Genomic DNA, 23828 nt, shown 5'->3' on the forward strand with positions numbered 1-23828 from the left:
TTTTTCTTTTATATGACATTCTTAAAGCATTTATTACTTTATCAATGAAAATTCATGTTATAGCAATGTTGTGCTAGGAGTACCCTTAGAGTTATCTCCCTTTCATAGTAACAGCATTAGAAATTGAAATGTTCAGCAATGGGAACTTTACCTCTGAACTTGACTTCCCTCTTTGAAAATGTTTATTGGCTTAATTTGGTCAATGATTCAGTTGATGAATGGTTGATATATGGTTTATTTACATGTAAAATAGGAAGTATACAGATTACAGAAAGAATCGTCTACAAATTCATTTCATGTTGTATTTCACCATTTGCAAATGTTTCATCCACGAGGGATAGTCACAGGAATTTTATTGTTAGAGCTGAAGGGTTACTGTTATTAAACTCATAGGTACCAGTAAAGAACATGTTTCTGGTGAAATATCTTGATGATTCCACTTGTAGCAGAACTGACGACTGTATTGGTGTAATTTCTGTTCAGTCGTTATGAGTGTTCTTAATATGTTGTTGGTTTATGTACATACACATGAGATTGGAGACCTATTTATGTCATGTTAACTTAATTTTCATGAAAGAAATGATAATATGTGTCTGTTAGTGACATATTTGTTTTGTTATGATGTGGTCAACCACCGTGATTGGGGTATAATTTTTAAAATGGCTTTTTGGTAAGTTTTTCTGAACTTGATCTGGTCAGATATGATGACTGATATATTGGTTCTGTTTCAGTGTCAAAATATGGATATCCACAACTTAATTATTAAAAAGGTTAGCTTAGCATGTATTTTTGTAAAGAGATAATGTTTTGTATTATTGATATTTTTATTTACACCCAAAGTGCTGCTCAGCAGTGAAAGATCTTGTGTGCATAAAGGAGTTTTGAAAAGCACAAATATCTGCACTCCATTGCTCACCTGAAGAAGTCACTTGCTTATAAGTAATTTACTGTATATGAAGTTCGAGATGCCCAGAAGAGATAGAAAGTGAAAATCATCTAAAAAGATTGAGTGTGTCAAAGTTAAGGAACATCTGGAAGATCTCATTGAGAAACAACTGACAAAGAAATATAAAGGAAATCAAGAAAACTTATGCTAAATCTATGCTGTTAAATCTGCAGTAGTGTTTCAGTGTGGACAGATAGTTAAAGTCACAGAATGTTTCATTGATTAGTATGTTCTGTCATTATTTGGTTTAGAGGAATTGCTAGAAATGTCAACATTCAAATAGACATCAGACTGAATATCAACTACTTTTAAACTTTTACCAAAGTCTGAAGACGTGGTGTTGATATACCTACTGACAATAGCCGTGTGTTTGCGCTGACAATCATATTTACACAGAAACTGAAACAAGAGCAGTGGGAACCTGTCAACCAGCAAGTCCCTTCTACCAGTGTAATGTTATCAGTAGACTTACACAAGTCTCTAAGGAAATAATTAATAGTTTTCATGAAACTTTCTAAAACAAAATATGATTAACATACTGTCATCCTTAATTTGTAATGTACTGTCTAGACTTGCCTCTTTAAAGGCTGGAATTACTATACATCTATGGACTTAGCATTCAGTATAGCCATGGAGCAAGACTAGGTTGTCAAGTGAGACTGTGCTTTGGAAAAAAAAAATTCATATCAGAAATGAAAGGATTTCCAAGAGTCTGGTTGCTTCCATGTAATATTATAACATTTAAATGTATAATTTCAGCATGTGTAGTGATAAGGACACAGAGACTTTATTTTCTTCATGTCAAACTCTTCATGGATATTATAAGATAGTTTGGGCAAATAAGGGTTAGATGTAAAGAAAAACAATTTTTGCACCTCCCATACCTTTCACAATTGACTACCTGTAAACAAATCATGTTGTACTGTGTCAGATATCAGATATGATTATAACGAATGTTGTTACTAACTCACTACATAACAGCAGATGTTCACTATTTTTGAGCTTCCTCCTCTCGTAAAGTACAAGGTTCATAGAGCTATTATTTGGGTTTGATATGAATATGTTTAAGTTCATGATACTTGAATGAATGTACTTTGCAAACTTGAATTTCTTGTACAATGAGCAAGATACGCTGAAACTTCCTGAAGTGATATTGCTATGTAATTACATTTTTGTTTAGTTCACTGTAATTCGTGCGTTGTGATTGGCTGAGCTTATCACATGTTATCGCATTCATTTCTCAATGAATGTAAAACAATTAATCCCATTTATGGATGAGGTAATTCCCCTTCTGTTTACCTTATCATTTAAGGTAACATTTTATATTAACATTTTATACATAATCATTCGTATTCTCGATTGCTCAAATCACCTTCCAATCCCCGAAGCCCTTAAGTGAAACAACAGGGCCTGCTGGCTTGCTCGCATGTTTCTTTCACTTGTCAGGGTTACAATGTATGTGTTCAGGTTTTTATACTAAAAAGCATTCTCCAGCAGTGTTGACCTGTCCTTTGGATACCAATGCTTGAAGTTGATGGTTACTGATCATCTCACTTAAAAGAGTCTCTTCTTCCTGACATATTTCTTCTGATTCATTACAGTTAGACTGTTGTTGTTGACTCTTGTTATTGTGATTGACAGCTCCTGGGACCTTTGTTTTAATGCTACTCTCCATTGATTGTCTACTTGGCATGTCAAGTTGTGTGCATATATTGAACCATCACCTAATACATGTCACGCCATGTGCGAAATGTGCAGTATGTCAAAAAGCACATGTTAATCGCCAGTCATCATCACCATCTCACGTCATGCCATAGTATGTATCCCTTTTCTTGGAATGCTTTTCTATCTCTTTTCTATTTCTGTCTGCTTTAATTGTTAAAATATTTTCCAGGAAACCATTGCAAATATAATATTTTTGGGATTGTCCAGTTTAATTTTAAATGAAACACTGTATTTTTATATTTTCATTTTTCTTTTCTTTTTTTTCATTGAGATATGAACAGACAAAACATATATGCAAACCATTATGTGCATTCATACAGTACAGTTTGTGCATCAGTTTTCTTACTCATATCTCAATGAACAAAAAGGCCAGAGTCTGTCATGGCAAAAAAATTCATGTGTAATTTTTATGTGGTCATACCCATAAGAATAATGTGGATCATGGAGTTTTGGCTTCGGTCCTTTAAAATACACAACCCCAAGCACTTGTCTTTCTATTCATTTGCATAAAAACCAGAGCCAAAAGGGTAACTTGATAAAAGTTTACTCATCCTGGATGTGACAGGATATTTCTGATGGACAGGAGCAGTTTCCATGAATATATTTAGTAACCTCCATTCCTGTGTAATGATGTGAATTACTGAAAGAAATTACATATTACTAATACATATATGCATATTAGTTCTCGTTTATATAATATGATTCACTTAATCACATTGAAAATGAAATATAAATATATTTTGCATAAAAATGATTTTCATAAACTGGAGCTTGTAAAATGCCCTTCTGCAGGCCATATTTAGCACACAACTATTGAAAACTCCCAACAGAGCTTACTCAATGACAATGCATATATTAGTATATAACCCAAATAAACCCAAACAAGAGATCTCATAAAATGTATAAGAGTATTTAAATAAACCCAAACAAATGATCTCATGAAATGTATAAGAGTATTTAAACAAACCCAAACAAATGATCTCATGAAATGTATAAGAGTATTTAAACTCTGTCATCATGAGATGCCAGCAGCATTAAACTGTTAAGAGTTGTCAAAAATTAAGATTGAAAAAAAAAAATCTGCAACAAAATATTGGGCTCGTCCGGGATTTGAACCCGGGACCTCTCGCACCCTAAGCGAGAATCATACCCCTAGACCAACGAGCCAACTGGTTAAGGCTTAGAGACATACTGGGATAGTGGCTGACTGACAGCGGCCAACGGCAGCTCACAGCAACTTGAACTGGTTTGACCTACTTCTTGAGTCAGTGAACTGACTTCATTGTTGTCGGAAGGCTTCCTGTATGAGGACATAATCATGAAAATATTCTGTAATGTGTGTATGATTACTGTTGTATATAGCAAATGCTATTGAGGCATGAAGTTTCAGATGAATTTGGTGTTTTAATTTGAATATTCCATGTTTTTCTGTGATTCCAAGAGTTACAAATTTGCTTTTAATAGTTGTTGTTCTCATGTTTCTTTCACATCAATTATTGTTCAATACATCTTACTGATATCATTTGTTTTCTAATGGATGGTTTAGTACTACTCATAGTTCTTGTACTGGGAAGATTAACTCATTGGTTGGATTGTGTACAGTATGCACAGAGGCAGATCCAGGATCCAGGTCTGATGCTGTAATAGGACTGAAATGTCTCCCTCAAACAACACACTAGTCCTATAGCGGTGTCCATATGTTTACGGAAGTGACGTCACAAACCACGCTCACTCAGACATGGGTAGGCAGAAAGCCACAATGGTTGATGATAACGATGGGAACCGGTGTAGCGTGAAAGGCAAACAATGGTCGGATTATGTACTTAACATTTTATTTCTATCTGATAGACACCCCAGGTCAGTTCACCCTCGAATCTGTGAGACCCTTCAAGTAACTGAAAGCATATGAATATGTGGAAAGTGGACACGTTTTTCCGACACAGTACCACAATGTCGATGACAAAACACCTCTGTGCTTGCTGGATATCTGCTACGAGAAAATTATGTCTGTGAGATGACTGTTTAACTTACATATTGAATTGTTAGGAATAAAGAATATATTGCTGATGCCTACTACAAGTGTGTCTGGAAAGTTTTGAAACCACCCTGTTGGTGAGATTAGCCTAGATCAAGGCTGCTTTTGTATGTGTTTTTTATAAGTAGGAATTAATGTGATGACATGGTAACTCAATGCCATTTAAAGATTTAGCTTAGATCAATGCTACTTCTTTATCTGTTTTCATAAGAAGGAAAAGCTGTGATAAAATGGTAACTCAATGCCATTTAGATGCATGTGTTGTTATAGTTGACAAGGAAGGTTTGGGGTGGTGTTTATGTAACATGTATGACTGGCAGGTGAGGCAGATTACTCACCTTTCCTGATTATGTCATTGACAATATGTAAGCAAAGAAACAGTAAGTGAGGGATTATTTGTTTAAAATTTGTATTGTTTGAAAGAAATGCGAGACAAACACTTGGGAGTTTTTGCATTACATTCTTGCTTTAAAAAACGAAGACTTGCAGTATTGGACCAGAGTGAAGTATGAAATCTGGATATTGTCAATTAGATACTTTCCACAAATGTTTTAGAAAAATAATGGTTGTGTACCTGTCTCATTATACAACACACCAAACGAAAAAAGAAAACCAGATCGGGAGGAGTTGTTACGCATGACAAGTCAACGATCAAATGTATGCAGCTTGTGTGGTTCTCTCGTGTTTATGTTTAACTTCTGCCTACCGGAAGTACTCGGGCGCGTCACGTGATCAAAACACTGACGTCACCGTGGCCTCTCCTATATGATATTCTAACTGCTGACAATTTACAGTGTAACAACATTTGATCATTTTGATATATTTGTAATCTGGGCAAACTATATTTGTACCATAATAACCCAGGTACCACCCACGTTGATCACCAGTACTGGTACAACGTGTATATTGTGTTCATGGTATCTTCTGCTCTCACTCACCCACTCACTCACATGTAAGTATTCATTTTGACAATGGCTTGTTTGTGAGGTTGTACATATATCGTTTGTGCTCAATCTTATTAATGATTCTGTTTTAATGATTAAATTGTGCTTTGCCCCCTCCTAAACACTGTCCTCAAGGATTTTTGTTACAAAAATAACAAATCATAGCTAAAAACAATTCATGCTGAGTAGTTTAATGCTTAAATATGCAATGTAAAACACAACCTCTCCAGAGTTATTTGCTGAGAGATCGATGCAGCCCTCAGAGATCAGTGTTTTCTGTTTTATACTTACCTGCACATAGAGGTAAAAGGAGATAAAAAGGAGACAACCATGAGACAAGATACCTGTGAAGAACAGAATGTCTCACTATTAATACAAGCATTTGTGAGGAGGTGTTCAACAGGTGAGATTTGTTGACGCATCTGCAGTCTTCACGATGGTGTTTCAAAGTAACAGGACATTGGGTCCTGTAAGTTTCAGATTCTGTCTGACCCACTGAAAATTCACAGGACCCACAGAATAAAGTTAAACAAATATTTCAGATTTAGCATTTCTTATAACTAGCATTGAAATTATTAACATTATATGATAAGAAACATAAGATTTCTAAACAGCAAACAAGTGTCAGATGCTGCAACTAACAACCTCACACAAAGTCATTGTGAAATATTCAGTCAGACACTGGGGCTGTCGGGTTGGTGATTTCTATCTGACCACTGGCGAATCTGCCAGATTTGTCAGAGGGTCAGACACTATTCGTGAACACTGCAGAATATGCCCTCTCAGTTGAACACTTATATTGTGATTTTTAAAAAAAAGGATTGCATACACAATATGTGAACATACAAGACATATCTCGGATTTTATGGCTTTGATCAGTATTCAGGAATACATTGTATGTTGTCGAGGTACTCAGTTTTGTATTGACTGAGGCTTGAAAAGCCGATGGTGTTCTTTGTTTTGTGTTGCATTTGTCAGGAAATAAGAGCTACTAGTCATGCCACTTCCTCCAGCGTATTGAAAAAGCTTGATAAGGAGAAGGAAGGAAATCAATTGGAATTAAGATTCAGGGCACACACTTTGATAACACACTGACGAAAGCAGTAACCATGAAATGAGAACCATTAATTGTATTGTCGATAGACTGCTTCTCTGAATGTGGTTAGAACTTTCTATATACATGCAGCCATAATTAGTAAAATTACCAACATTTTGAATGGTATGATTGTAAGATCATGAACTCTGGCATGCAATGAATACTTTGCTATAACAAGCAGAGGGTCTTTCAGATCCCTCCAAGCTGTACAGACCAGAGCATATGCATTGGTGAAACTGTCTCAATGTTTGGAATATTTATTGGGAAAAATAGGTTCGTACTCATCATATTTAACGCTTTCTTGATCTGCACGTGTAATTATTTTTCATTGTATAACAGTTTCATTATTTTGGTATTGTTTCATGGTAACGGTGAGTTTTGATGCAACTTTGACGTTAGGAGACACATTAATACACGATAGGTGATACTAATTATTATAAGATTATGTTTTTCTGTTCACTGTGTAATGGTTTATGATAATATCATAGCTTTCTGTTGTATTTACCAGACAATTCAGTGATTACTATCAAAAGCAATATGTAACATTTAAGTATTGAAGCAAGTCACTGAGTATGACCAACCAGTTTCATGTTACTCATGACAAGAAATGATTGTAAAAGACCTGTCCTTACCTGAAATCTCCATGGTGATTGTTAAAGACCTGTCCTTACCTGTAATCTCCATGGTGATTGTTAAAGACCTGTCCTTACCTGAAATCTCCATGGTGATTGTTAAAGACCTGTCCTTACCTGAAATCTCCATGGTGATTGTTAAAGACCTGTTCTTACCTGAAATCTCTATGATGATTGTTAAAGACCTGTCCTTACCTGAAATCTCCATGGTGATTGTTAAAGACCTGTCCTTACCTGAAATCTCCATGGTGATTGTTAAAGACCTGTCCTTACCTGAAATCTCCATGGTGATTGTTAAAGACCTGTCCTTACCTGAAATCTCCATGGTGATTGTCAAAGACCTGTCCTTACCTGTAATCTCCATGGTGATTGTCAAAGACCTGTCCTTACCTGAAATCTCCATGGTGATTGTTAAAGACCTGTCCTTACCTGAAATCTCCATGGTGATTGTTAAAGACCTGTTCTTACCTGAAATCTCCATGGTGATTGTCAAAGACCTGTCCTTACCTGAAATCTCCATGGTGATTGTCAAAGACCTGTCCTTACCTGAAATCTCCATGGTGATTGTTAAAGACCTGTCCTTACCTGAAATCTCCATGGCGATTGTTAAAGACCTGTCCTTACCTGAAATCTCCATGGTGATTGTTAAAGACCTGTCCTTACCTGAAATCTCCATGGTGATTGTTAAAGACCTGTCCTTACCTGAAATCTCCATGGCGATTGTTAAAGACCTGTCCTTACCTGAAATCTCCATGGTGATTGTTAAAGACCTGTCCTTACCTGAAATCTCCATGGTGATTGTCAAAGACCTGTCCTTACCTGAAATCTCTATGGTGATTATCATTGTACAGTTCACTGAAATTTACTCCAACTTTTAACATTTCACAAACTAATCTGCTTTATCTCTAGATTTAAATGTTCAGCTGGCAATGTAAAAATATTAGGGTTCGCAATATCAATTTCATTACATTTGATTTACATTTTTGTTTTAAGTTAAATAAATTCATGATTATGTTTCCACTGCAAACAGACTATAGCACTAAGGCAGCCATAAGTGCCATAATTCAACATTAACTTACGACTATCTTAGCGCTAAGAGAGCTTTGAAAATGTAGGCCCTGGCCTGAAAAACTTGGAAGTCAGGTTATGCTCTCTATCTGAAGTAACAGTCGTATCCATTCCTGTATATATTATGACAGTCATTCACCGCACCACTTTTATGATATTAACTCATTTATCCTTATATTTCATTCACGCTGCACGATAATGGATTAATTTTCTGCATTGATTCTGTGGTCTTGTGCTTCTGATTAGTTCATTCAGAGGCAGGCGAGAAGCGAAGGCAAGAAACGTTATTGCTTCTTAAACTCAACAATGCTAATATTGATCGAGACAATATTGATTGAGAAATCACTTCCTTGATACATTGTTGACATTCATTTTACATTGTTCACATTTTGGAATCGGTAAACATTGTATCAGCTTTTTTTTATGAGACTATCAGTTTGATTGGTTGGTCATAATACATTCATAGCTCCACAATGGTAGGTGCGTACTCTCTCACATGCAAGAATAAGCCATGAGGTATTACCCCCTTGTCATGGTCGTCAAGTCTATTCAGCCCCACAGTGGCCATGTATAGTCTAGCCATGCTTCAAACTTTTAACTCCAGAACTTAAGGGCCTCTCATTACCATGTGTATGACCTGACAATAGAAGTGTCCAGTACCTGCTGTCTCCAAGGATGTGTTGATTGTGTTGATACTGTCTATGCCACACACTGTACAGCTACATTAACACACTGGGTGGACGGATTGTATGGTAAACATTCACAAGTCTTGACGCAATGGGTGGAGGTGTATAGGGACATGCTCACTAGTGATCATCTGTGGTTTGTTTGGGAGAGTACACGCAGGAACATGTTGGACTTCTATACGAAGACTGACTTCCACAGATAGCGAGTGGATCTTATATGATAATATCTACTTAAATACTGTGAGGAGGTGTTCAACAGGTGAGGAGGTTGTCCTGTAATATCTCAGTATATAATGTGATGATTATTTGTGTTTGTGTGTTTTTAAGTAAATGTGTACATGGTGAAAATACCTGGTTGTCATAACATCAGCAGTTAACATGTTTAGAATAAGGCTCTATGGATTGTCACTGTTTCAGAGTATTGTATTTTAATGAAAACTCAGTATATGTAAGAAACACTGAGGACATTAAGTGATTTGTTCGTGGTGGGATTAAAGTAGATGGCGATTGTTTCCAATGTTGCATGCTTTGCTGGACAATGGTGTATCATGATTAGGAGTTATTTCTGACTTACCTTTGAGATAGGTTTCCCTTCTGACACGTGAGAGCCATCTTTCATGATCAGTAATACATATACTTGATTGTCCACCCCTTCCTTTATTAGTTTTAGTTCAGCTAAATGTTACAGCATGAAGTTATTCTTATACAGTAGGTTGCAGGTAATATTTTTCAAAGGTTACCAGAGGCAAGATAACAGAGCTGACAAGATCTAAGATATTTCTACCTCCACAATCCAGTAAAATCATACTTTCTCTTGTCTGATGTCATATGATGAACATGGATAATCATGCAAGGCTGATTCTTTGCAGAGTCTATATTTGAAATAGACTGATGAATCATGATTTATGTTAAAGTAGATTAATACAGTCAGGGTTGTTTTTCACATTAGCATGAAACTTGTGGGGTTTTTTCAACATGAAGATAATGTTTTACCACGTAACATGATAGCGGAATGGTTCGTCACTGTAGCATAGCAGAATGGTTCTTCACTGTAGCATAGCAAAATGGTTCTTCACTGTTGCATAACACAATGGTTCTTCACTGTAGCATAGCGGAATGGTTCTTCACTGTAGCATGATGATAACAGATTAGTTCTTCACTCAGGGATAGAAATGCAGTTTATTCAACGTTTGCCATTGGGCACCAGATAGATGAATTTGGAGAGAATTTGTAGGATTTGTAAAATTTATTAGGCCCATGCCTTGTGTAACATCTCATCAATTACAGCATTTTAGTTTGCTGTTTAATAAATCAGTAGACATCATGTAAACCCGCAAATCCTGAGAGCAGGATTTCCTGAACACTATCATGACTGCAAGGATAGTTCCTTTGTCCTGACCATATACTATGTTATCATCCAAAACAGGATTACCTGTTATGTACACTGTTTATCAAAATGAGCACACCCATGTTAGCTCTATGAGATCTAAAGTGCCAATGATAATAATTATGGGTGGAAAAAATAGGTTTTGAATAATTTAACTTGGTCAGATTTATTGCATTTTTCATTAAATGAATTATGGTGAGTTTCAGTGTACCGCCAGGGCACATTGAAATTATTTTATCTGTGCAATATCGCTAATTACTTTGCCATAACTAAATGGTTGTTCACTACAGCATGAAACATGAAGTGTTTCAAAATATAGTATCTAGAAGTGTAATAATTTGTTTTAATAGTTTATTTGAATGTCCCTGCCATACCAGACAGTAAAGTATAGATAGATCCCCAATGTCAAATTCAAGACTAAAGGCTGTGCACTGATCTGTTCTCAGGATATTCAACATTTTCTGTGATAGGTATGTTTAGATTTGATATACTATTTGTAAAATGTGCAGTTCAAAGACCCTGTTATTGAGGAATATAAGTGGGGAAATCACTCACTGTGATTAACAATTTTGCATTTATGTAGCAAGGCATGAATCTGACATTGGGACCAATGTATTCAGTTAAAGTGTTCATCTATGGCAACACATAATTCCAGTGATCAGTGTGCTGTATGTTTAGAAATGCTTGTATTTACATATTACCTTCATATTTCTAACATGTTGCAAAATTTTCTGTGTCATGCTGTGTTGTCACATAATACAATGGACCTTAAAAATTACCTTACTTCAGCATTTATGAAGCTATGAACGTAAAAATCAGTGTACATACTGTTCAGTAGTGTTGAACGCAACATTAAACAACATTTTATTCAAGAAGAGTGAAGTCTTTTACAATGGCTGTTTCAGCTCATTATCTAATTATACAACAGTAACTTTATACCACAACCAGATACAGCAGCAGCAGCTCTGAGACTCCTGAAGACAGACCATTCTCCATGTCTACCTGCTTAGTGCCAAACAAACATCAATAATTGATACCACTGATTAATCACTCCCAGCAATTGAGAAACATTGGACCCTGGCCAGTGTTGACTGGGACTGAACACACCAACTGGGGCAGAAGTCTTTTACCACGACAGTAAGAGATTCTCTGTACGTGATTCAATCACATTTAGTCAGGAAACATGAAAACTCAGATTTAGAAACGTTTATAAATACAGAAACGGGTCCATCAGTTCATCTGTCATATTTTGTCTCAGGGGCATTGCAACTTTGTTTACATACAAGTACAGGAAATTTTGACTTATCTTTTTGCATTGGCAAGTCAGCAATGTAGACTTTTACGCACAGTTGAATGGTTGTCTTCTATCAAGTCATGAAGAAACAAAGAAGTTGTATTATATAACACAACCCAAAAGAACTCAACCAAGAATTTAATTAACTCCTTCTAAGACTTATTTGTATATTCCTCAACTTTTGATACCCCAGATGTTTTCATTATTCAATAATGCATCTAGTGATTGTATGAGGAGCAAGATCTGGTAGCTGACTGCCAGACATGTGCGTGCTGCACATTCTGTCCCAGGCTGGCTGTAATCAGGCAGCGCGCTGGTGTGCACTGCATTCAAATGGCTGTTACCGTTGGTGTTGCTCAGCAATGCCTGCATACACTCACACACGATCACACATTCTAAATGACCTCTGTCTAATTACTTGATCACGCCTCTGGACTGACTGATAGATATGGGGCTTGGCCAGGCACTGGCTGTTCACAGACAAACTGCTGGAGTGAAGGTGAGATATTGCATGCTGGAATTGCTCAAATCTTTGATCAGTACAAAGATTTGTGATCATGTGTTACAAAACAATGTCACAGGCATTTAGTCACATGTTGCTGTTTCTAAAAATCAGCGTTAACACATTTTTTGGGTGCAGCATTACTGACAACATTCTAGGTTTTGACAGTTCACATGAATGATGTAGTGAATAGATACAGATACTCTATCTGGCTGTTGCAGCCATTCTGAAGATTTAGACTGTAAAGTTGAACCTAGATTTTACCTATTGATAAGGTTTGTAATATTACAACCCCAGATATGTATCTAGTGACACGGTTTGTTCTATTACAACCCCAGATATGTACCTAGTGACACGGTTGGTTCTGTTACAACCCCAGATATGTACCTAGTGACACGGTTGGTTATATTACAACCCCAGATATGTAACTAGGGACACGGTTGGTTATATTACAACCCCAGATATGTACCTAGTGACACGGTTGATTATGTTGCAACCTCAGGTATGTACCTATTGATATGGTTATGTTACAACCAAAAAATCTACCTAGTGACACGATTGGTTATATTACAACCCTAGTTATGTACCTGATGACACGATTGGTTATGTTATAACCCCAGATGTGTACCTGTCACGTTAAATCTTTAACTGGCCATAAGCTAACCGAACATTAAACTGGTTAGCGTCCATATATCCCACAGTTCCTTTTTCTGTTTACTGACCGTTTACCAAAAATGGAAACACAAAATGTCACTTGCATCCCAAAGAAAATGAGAAGTGGAATTTCTCTGCTGACGAAGAGAATGTGATCCAATCAATGGTTGAGGCCAAATCTATGGTTTATCATAGGCATACAGATGTTAAGGCGTTACAAATGTTTTGTATTAGAAGACAAGGTTCCAGCTGTTTGCATATATATATTTCAAAGATATATGATCCCAGGTCTGTGTTGGACGTATTTCAATTCCGACAACAGTAAAAACATTTCAGTGAGAAACTGTAGCACAGCTATAAATAAAATATGATGAATCCATGAACATAATATTGATATCAGAAGCATCTTGTCGGTGGATAGAAGATTTGCATTTACACACAGGAGTTATGCTTAGACAGGTACAATCGTAATGCATCTTTGAATCCCCTCACCACCTATCTTTCACTTCTCACTCCTTAAATTGACATGACTGTATGGCCAAGTTGTGAAGATGCTATTAATATCATTTATAATTTGCCAAGGCTGTCAAAATTGTAATATATGACCACACTTTACCAAATCAAACAATATTATTAATACCAGTTTTTCATCTGATATATGCATTCAGTGCCATTTGAAACTTAATATGTTACTATAGGCCTCCATGCCGGCACAGCTGAAGAAAATCAATCCGTTATCATACCATAGTGTTGACAGGAATCTCATGAATAAAACTGTGTAATATTGTCATTATTTGAATGCCTTCACAGATGCATATTCCAGAAAGATGACTTTAAAAACATGAACGGAGTCTAATTTATAGATACACATATGGTCATTATTCATTAATCAGATTGATCCATTCTGTTCAATTCACATATCACTACAGAAAAAACATAGATATTTATTTACAGTGTCTTCAAGGATGGAAAACATGTATCATATTTCTTACGTGTATTACGAAATGGTGCAGCGATTCGGCAGAGAAATACTATTGTGCCACTGTATTCCTTATATGAAGCTATCAGCGGATAACATTAGCATTCAGATTTTGTTATAAAATAAGTGAAAAATTCCAAGAGCATCGTAGCAAGAAACAGGAAATTGAAAATAAGTACAATACAGGTACGTGATGTGTTAATGTGACTCTGTCAAGTTTTTGTGCAGCGTGATGTCATAACTGACACAAAATCATGCATAGCAACAATGGTAATGATAAGCGTTTCTGACTTCTCCTATTTCTTATGATGAAAACAACAAATGCTTACAACGGTACACAGATAGTCAGACTCATTCTGATTACTTACATCTCATATATATGTACAAATTATCCCTGGAGTGTAACATACAGTACTAAGAGTAAGATTACTTAAACTGGGACCCTCGCATACCCTATGTCAGACACCATGTTTTAAGAACTCAGTCCACGGTAATGATGTCATACGTAAACACTGTTGTACGTATTTGGAAATTTCTTTGAGGTGAAGGTCAGAAGAATAAGAGTACCGTATATTACCATGTATAAGCCAACCCCGTAGATAAGTCGACCCCCCAACTTGACCCTCAAAATCAGTCCCAAAATCGTATCTCTTAAGATAAGCAAACCCCCCACTATCTATGAAATCGTATCTCTCATAGATAAGCTGACCCCCCACTATGGCCAGACCAGAGATATCTTAATAGTAGTGTAAATAGTCACACACAAGGACATCTTCATCTTCCTTTCTGTCTTCATACATCAGGAACTCTTCGATTATGCATCATCAGAACCGTCCATCTTATTCGAAATTCCACATTTCAAGAAGGAATTTACAATCATGCTTGTTGGAATTTCCTACCACGATTCTTTTACCCATCTCGCCACTTCGCTTAGGGGAGCCCTCCTTATTGCATTTGACTTTGTGTAGATGTGTTCTCCATTAATCATCCAATCAGACCACTTTGTTCTAACATTCACCTTGAATGGCTTGTTTGGAGAAACATCTAGTGGTAGGAGCAGACATGTGCAGCCACCCGGACTAACTGCCTGGTGTTTTCTTCTTGACCAATTTCTTCTTTACAGAAGGACACAAATGGGCCCTAAACATGTCCCAAACAAGTAACAAGTTGCACCTTATCAATGCCCCTGGTCTCGTAGACCACACATACATTTGTTGACAAGAGCCTTGTCCATCCATCCCTTGGGGTGAACTGTAACTACGACACCTGTAGGAAACTTTTCCTTTGGCAATTTCTTCCACTTGAACACAATCATTGGCTTCAACTTCGTCCCATCTGCCATACAGGAAAGTACCACCGTGAAATGTTGTTTCTCATTCCCTGTTGTCTTCACAGACACTGTCCTTGCTCCTTTAACATGGACGGTCCTTGAACCTGGCATATCAAAACTAGGAGACGTCTCATCCATGTTACCTATCTGTCATATATCATACTTGACAGTCTTCCTTTCCTAAATTACAAAAAGCGTGAAATAGGTTCCCTTTTGTGCTCACTTGGTCCGGCAGTTTGGGGCAATATGTATCCCTTTCCACAGGGTCAAATTCCTCCTCTCCATGAATCGCCGTACACCATGCTGATGAGGCTCTAAAGGAAGAAGGGAGTCCTAACTCTTCCTTCTTCACCTTGTATATTGTCAGCGCTCCCTGACGAATCATGTTCCTGGTCACAGTGAAACCTGATTGCCTCTTTTCGTGTATCCACTCAGTCAGGACGTCCTCTAACTTGGTAAACGATGTTACCGTGAATCTCCTTGCTTTCTTGTTCTTTGGCTTGTCTCCTTCCTCCTTCCTCCAGGTTTGTACTTGTTTTTCGTTGATGTCAAACTCATGTGCAGCAGCACTGTTGTTAGTTGCCACAGCCTGAGCAACAACTTGCAACTTGAATGAAGCATCGTAAGCATGGCGTTTCCTTTTCAAATTCATAATGAGAATGTCATTTCCAGAAATTATTCAACCTTTTATACCTATGTGCAGTATCTCACCAATTTCCTTGACACATCTTGCACTCTTCAGACATAGCCTACATGTTAATGTGTTTGTACTGTATAAACTTTTTTACTCGAGTGCATTGGATCAGTTTCCTTGATACAACATCTCCCAGTCATCAAACATTGCCGCAATGTTAATCTGTTTGTACTGTATAGACTATACTTTATACATACATTATTCACTCATAGGCTTCACGGATTAATTATAATTGTTTTGAATATGAAAGAATTAGGTTCCTTCACAAAGTGTTTGTGCAAACATTGAAACAACAGCAACCTGCCCATTTAATATCCTTGTTTATGTACTTGTGTACTGCTTGTGTAGTGTGAAAAACAGTGGTGAGCAATCACACTTTTCACCCTGTGTGACATCACAGGAAACAGCTGATTGTATTGGCACATGTCATTTTGTAAATGGCGATCGGACAGGATTATGGGTGGATTCTTGGGTGGATTTATTGTGTGTAAATAGGTAGGTACTAACTGTAATATTGACTAAGAGCAAAATATTGTTAAAATAATGAACACTGTATAGTTTATAATGTATTTTATTGAGCAATCAGAACAAAGTGGCTGTAATTGTCGTAAACTTCCAGGCAGGTGTACCACTAATCTGTACGCTCGTCCTGACAGGGCCCTGATGACCTAAAAAATACTTTCGCAAAATTATATCTCATAGATAAACCGAACCCCTTCTACAGACTGATTCTTTTTTCCTCAAAATCCGGCTTATACACGGTAATATACGGTATACACAATCACTACATCCTGTCTTCAATATCATATCACACATGGGTATAGGGTGTATATGTTTTATTCTTTGAAAGTGATTGTTTGAATGATATTTGCTGAAGAAAATGACACATTTGGTGTAGTAAACCATACATATAACTTTATACAAGAGTTAAAAGATGATGATGTACATTAGTTCCTATGATGTGCATGGTTACAGTTTCATATGTACCCCTCCATGGGAACGATTCCCAATATGAACTTCTACACCACGATTTGCCCAATCCTTTCTTTGCAGAACTGGCATCATGAAAGCAGCATTAGCGATTTTTGAGTTAACAACACTTTTGAAAAAGTTAGCAGTGGTCCTTAGATTAACAACCTATTAAAAGTTTTGAACAACACAATAAGCGTCTGTTAATAGTTACCAGTCTGTTAAATGTACCTAACGGCTGGTCAAAAGGTAAGCATGTTTTGAACAACTGGGCCCAGATATGTACTGACTGACAAGGTTGGTTATGTTACAACACCAAATATATATAGATTGATATATACTGAACTTGGCCTCGTTACCTATACTCTGACATACACAGTTGAACCCTGTTTATCCAGACGTTTTGGTTTCACTCGAAAATCATGTGGATAGCGAGTCGTCCGGTTAACTGGATCAACCAGCAAAATCTGAAAATGAAGTGAAAGCAACATATGTCATATTTGGGATTTCACTTTCTTAGTAAAGTACAAATTCTAGTACTTTTTTGGTTGAGTCACATCCGGACAGAATTTGTACTTTACTAAGAAAGTGAAATCCCAAATATGTTCCATTTGATCACTTTCTAAAATTTTTTTTGTTTTCACTTATGTTTGCACGATGCCAAAAGAAAGCATCGTGCAAACATAAGTGAAAACAAAAAAAATTCATGTATGTATATCAATAAATCAACAGTCAATTGTAATAACAGTGAATCTCATAACATATAAGTGTACCGATAATACGTGGAAGGCAGAACGCAGGTTAACATTTGTCAGGTTGTCTCAGACGTAATCGTGTAGAGAGTGGAGCTTCAGGTGGTAAGTTAGATGAAAAACATTAATCGATGACAAAAAGTTTCTATTTTGCCAATTGCATATTCTCTTTTTTAATTTTAAATGCCATAAAAACATATGACATCGCGTCAAACTTATGCTGTCTGCAGAAAGTAAACTTCCGGATGGGATCACATGATTTTGATCATGTTGCAGGCTATTTTTAACTTGCATCGCGACAAATAGCAGGGTCGATTCATAAATGTTATATACAGTACAATTACAGTGTAGTTTACCTTAATCCTACATATGTTTTCGTTACTGATGAGGTGTTCTCACACGTGCCAAATCCTAATGAACAACCCAAGTGACACGCGTTACTAGTGTTTTAATTGCTAATTAATCTACACACACCAATTGCCTTCCGATAGATTAAGAATGAAATCACGTGCGGTAAACGGTATTGACGTGACACATACACATGGACGTTGCACAGATCTCTCTGTCCGGATAACTGGATCATTTTCCAATGGAAATCTATGGGAATGGTTTGAAAATTCACCGTCTGGGTGTCTGACATAGTCGCTCCTGCACCATCAGCACAAAACTGTCACAGAAATATATAGTATTCTTGCTGTTGTGCAAGTCACTGTGACTCAAGGCCGTCAATGCATAAAGGTTACATAGAAGACATGTAGTTAGAACATATTACTACATAGAACACAAAGCTATCTCATTTTAAAGGTCTTGCTGAGTTGTGTGGTGTCTTATGTTTAAGATTGACTCCTGGGTGAGGTGCTCAATAACACTCAAAAGTCTAGTACCCATACCTTGTATCAAAAGTATGTGGAGTTGTCTCCCTTAGCCATGCTATCCACATTCACTGCGAATATAGTTCTAGGTTTGTCAGCTATACCCTTGCATGTGAGTTTTACCATAGTTTAGAGCTATATGATTTTGTTCTCTTCTTCCATATGTAGGTTATACTCAATGAATTAACCCATAGCTGCATATTACTTAACCTATCTGTTTCAGTATAACCTGATAACTGGCTCATGATTTTGAAAGTCCAGTAATGAATGGTAATTTGTAAATAATTTCAAACAAATTTGAAACAGAACTTCCAAGGGCTACATCAGTTATGCTATGTAAGCTCTTTTTCATTAAGAATTTGTTTGTTTTTGGTGACTTAAAAGTGAAGTTAATACGTCTGTTATTACACAGAGCCTCCACGATGAGTCTGACGACGACAAAGCGAAAGCTTCCATACCTCCGGGCCCCCTATGACACCAACCAGGAGTACACTGCCATCAGTGTAGGGGGGATGGCGTCTCCCCGTAGTCTACAAGGCCTCCCCCATATTGCAGATGAACAGCATGCGCATCAGGCGATGCAGGTGGTGCAGCCGGCAGTTCAGGTGATGCAGCCAGCACAGGCAGTTCAGACTATTCCCACAGAGATCGTGCACTACGACAACAGCCCTTCCCATCAGCATCTGGACATGCTGGAAGAGAGGCTGGCACAGCAGGAGCGCAACACTCAGGGATTGATCGAGCGGGCATTCAAGATCAAGGAGGATGTCATTGAGAGCCTGAACTTTAGTCAGGGAACATGGCAAGATGAGAAGAACGCTCGAGCACATCTCCAGGAACACATTCGCAACATCACCTCAGTGGTCAACAGGCTAAACCATGACATTGCAGTGAGTACTAGTTGGTGGAGATGTTACTGGGGTGTTCATTAACTGGAAAGAGAATACTGTGACATAAATAACTACCTGTAGTGTGGGGTGTATTTTGTGCATAGGTACCTGCTATGGGTGTGAGATCTGCTACAAATGGTACCACCATTAGTACTGTGTGTTCAGAGGCTGTAACTATCTGCTGCAGATATGACTGCATGTAGTATGGGGTATAGCTATCTGTTACAGATGTGACTAGCTGTAGTATGGGGTGTATCAATCTACTACATGTTACCACCTGTAGTGTGGGGTGTAGCTATCTGCTACAGATGTGGCCACCTGTAGTATGGGGTGTAGCTATCTGCTACCGATGTGGCCACCTGTAGTATGGGGTTACATCTCGGCTGCATATGTGACCACCTGTAGGATTGCATGTAGACTGTAGCTATATGCTCCAGATATGACTGCGTAGTATCAGGTGTACAGAGGGTAATCCAGGCCTGTCTTATATCTAATGGTTGTATGATTATAGAGGGACACTTTGACACTTTGTACTGACCTTGGTTAGAAGCAACCCATATTGCTGAACACTGACAACTACCTATAAACAATATTCTTTTGCAGAGACAGTACATTTTGCTGCTTGTTTTGAGTCTGCAGTTAAACCTGTTTTATGGTAATGAAGTATGTGTAGAAGGAGAGAACAAGTTGATACCTCTATACCCTTGACTTCTCCAACCTCCATACAAGGCCATCTCTAGTATCTCCAGGCTCTGATCCCCACACCAAACAGACCCATACAGTGTCCTACCACTACTACAGTATCTCCAGACTCTGATCCCCACACCAAACAGACCCATACAGTGTCCTACCACTACTACAGTATCTCCAGACTCTGATCCCCACACCAAACAGACCCATACAGTGTCCTACCACTACTACAGTATCTCCAGGCTCTGATCCCCACACCAAACAGACCCATACAGTGTCCTACCACTACTACAGTATCTCCAGACTCTGATCCCCACACCAAACAGACCCATACAGTACCTTACCACTACTACAGTATCTCCAGACTCTGATCCTCACACCAAACAGACCCATACGGTACCCTACCACTACTACAGTATCTCCAGGCTCTGATTCCCACACCAAACAGACCCATACAGTGCCCTGCCACTACTACAGTATCTCCAGGCTCTGATCCCCACACCAAACAGACCCATACGGTACCCTACCACTACTACAGTATCTCCAGGCTCTGATCCCCACACCAAACAGACCCATACAGTGCCCTGCCACTACTACAGTATCTCCAGGCTCTGATCCCCACACCAAACAGACCCATACAGTGCCCTACCACTACTACAGTATCTCCAGACTCTGATCCCCACACCAAACAGACCCATACGGTACCCTACCACTACTACAGTATCTCCAGGCTCTGATCCCCACACCAAACAGACCCATACAGTGCCCTACCACTACTACAGTATCTCCAGGCTCTGATCCCCACACCAAACAGACCCATACAGTACCTTACCACTACTGCAGTATCTCCAGGCTCTGATCCCCACACCAAACAGACCCATACAGTACCCTACCACTACTACAGTATCTCCAGGCTCTGATCCCCACACCAAACAGACCCATACAGTGCCTTGCCACTACTACAGTATCTCCAGGCTCTGATCCCCACACCAAACAGACCCATACGGTACCCTACCACTACTACAGTATCTCCAGGCTCTGATCCCCACACCAAACAGACCCATACAGTGCCCTACCACTACTACAGTATCTCCAGGCTCTGATCCCCACACCAAACAGACCCATACAGTACCTTACCACTACTACAGTATCTCCAGGCTCTTATCCCCACGCCAAACAGACCCATAAAGTGTCCTACCACTACTACAGTATCTCCAGGCTCATACCCACACCAAACAGACCCATACAGTGTCCTACCACTACTACAGTATCTCCTGGCTCTGATCCCCACACCAAACAGACCCATACGGTACCCTTCCACTACTACAGTATCTCCAGGCTCCATTCCCTACATGCCTGCATGAGACCACAAGGTCTACTCATCAGTTTGTAGTGACTTATTTTTCCCTATTTTAGGTATTAGAAGAGAACATCAAAGCCAGGGATTCAGCAGCAGTGGGGACCAATAATGCTGTCAAAAGTATCGAAATGCATCATGTCACCAGTTTATCAGACCTCCGAGGTCGTATTGTCCGCTGTGATACAGCTATTGCCAAACTCAGTGTGGACATGCGCACATCCTTCGACTCCATCCGTGCATTGTCAAGTCAACAACAGCAGCTGCAAACCGGCATCATGGAGCGCATGCATGGAATAGAGTCTCAGGTCAGTTAAGTGTCTCTACACCAACATAGCTTCTACACAACACCAAGTGTCTGCACCAACATAGCTTCTACACAACACCAGGTGTCTACACCGGGATAGCTTAAACACAACACCAAGGTAGCTTCTACACAGCACCTTGTTAGATAGTCTCAGGTCAGTCAGGTGCCCCTAATCCCAACAGAGCTTCTACACAACGCCATAAAAAAGGAAGGCCCCTGTATGCTCAACACTGACCATGACCCTTTTCTTCTAACTACAGTTAGTGTCTATGACGAACACAATGGAGAAGGTAACAGGTGAGAGTCGGATCAAGTTTCAGCACTTGGAGGGGGACACAAACAATAACCTCTCCATGTTGGACAGTAAAACACGACAAATGATTGAAGACCTTAAGAACACCATCACAACTGTGGCAAGCTCAGCAGAGGCTGAAAGGGAACGCATGGAACAGAGAATCATCAGTCTGATTGAGAAGGCTGGCGGCACACGAGACCTCATGATTGTGAGTTGAGAGCTTGTCTCTCTCTTCATTCTTTTTATTGGGAGAACACATTTGATAGCATTCTTGTATATTTTGCTTATGAAACAGCCACGTCTTACAATAGTTCACGAATATTGTTAGTGTCATCTCCACCATGCATTACAGAGGTTACTTGTTGACTGATTGGTCCACAGGAGAAGATCGACAAGAAGATAGATGATAGTATGTACATGCTGGAGGTTCGCATACAGAAGCTGGAGGAAGCCTTGTTGGAGGATCGCAACCACTACACTGACCTGCAGGCAGTGAGTACACCTAGACACACCACACCAAGACCCTCACACCTTCAGTGTAACACCTTCACCAACACCTTTCCTGTCACCTTAGACCAACACCTTCCCTGTAACACCTACACCAACACCTTCCCTCTAACCATACACCTACACCTTCCCTGTAACACCTTCCCTCTAACCATACACCTACACCTTCAATGTAACACCTTCACAAACACCTTCTCTCTAACCATACACCCACACCTTCAGTGTAACACCTTCACCAACACCTTCCCTCTAACCATACACCAACACCTTCCCTGTAACACCTTCACCAACACCTTCCCTCTAACCATACACCTACACCTTCCCTGTAACACCTTCCCTCTAACCATACACCTACACCTTCAATGTAACACCTTCACAAACACCTTCTCTCTAACCATACACCCACACCTTCAGTGTAACACCTTCACCAACACCTTCCCTCTAACCATACACCTACACCTTCCCTGTAACACCTTCCCTCTAACCATACACCTACACCTTCAATGTAACACCTTCACAAACACCTTCTCTCTAACCATACACCTACACCTTCAGTCTAACACCTTCACCAACACCTTCCCACTAACCATACACCTACACCTTCACCAACACCTTCCCTCTAACCATACACCTACACCTTCAATGTAACACCTTCACCAACACCTTCAATGTAACACCTTCACCAACACCTTCCCTCTAACCATACACCTACACCTTCAATGTAACACCTTCACCAACACCATTCCTCTAACCCTACACCAACACCTTCAATGTAACACCTTCACCAACACCTTCCCTCTAACCATACACCTACACCTTCAATGTAACACCTTCACAACACCTTCCCACTAACCATACACCAACACCTTCAATGTAACACCTTCACCAACACCTTCCCTCTAACCATACACCTACACCTTCAATGTAACACCTTCACCAACACCTTCCCTCTAACCATACACCAACACTTTCCCAGTAACCTTTACACTGACACTTTCCCAGTACCCCTTCACCAGCACCTTCAATGTCACCTTACACCTACACCTTCCCTGTAACCCCTTAACAAACACCTTCACTGTAACACCTACATCAACACCTTCCATGTCACCCTACACAAACACCTTCCTTGTCACCTGACACAAACACCTTCCCTGTAACACCTACACCAACACCTTCCCTCTTACCATGCACCAACACCTTCCCTCTAACCATACATC

The 23828-nt window shown here is 38.9% G+C and overlaps 1 protein-coding gene across 3 annotated transcripts in view; it reads left to right on the forward strand.

Moving 5' to 3' along the window:
- LOC137277407 (protein FAM81A-like) overlaps positions 1-23828 on the forward strand; it is a 31219-nt gene that overhangs the window by 2373 nt on the left and 5018 nt on the right. The window contains exons 1-5 of one of the 3 annotated variants that reach the window (XM_067809118.1): positions 3945-4007; positions 18978-19455; positions 21562-21810; positions 22070-22312; positions 22486-22596. In XM_067809118.1, coding sequence (XP_067665219.1) covers positions 18988-19455; positions 21562-21810; positions 22070-22312; positions 22486-22596 — 1071 coding nt within the window. In that variant the 5' untranslated portion in view covers positions 3945-4007; positions 18978-18987. Of the gene's footprint in view, positions 1-3944; positions 4008-9046; positions 9392-18977; positions 19456-21561; positions 21811-22069; positions 22313-22485; positions 22597-23828 lie in introns of those variants that run through there. The other 2 variants (XM_067809117.1, XM_067809116.1) reach the window with 2 other exon arrangements.

The sequence above is a fragment of the Haliotis asinina genome, chromosome 3 (assembly GCF_037392515.1).
Source record: "Haliotis asinina isolate JCU_RB_2024 chromosome 3, JCU_Hal_asi_v2, whole genome shotgun sequence".
Lineage (NCBI taxonomy): Eukaryota > Metazoa > Mollusca > Gastropoda > Lepetellida > Haliotidae > Haliotis > Haliotis asinina.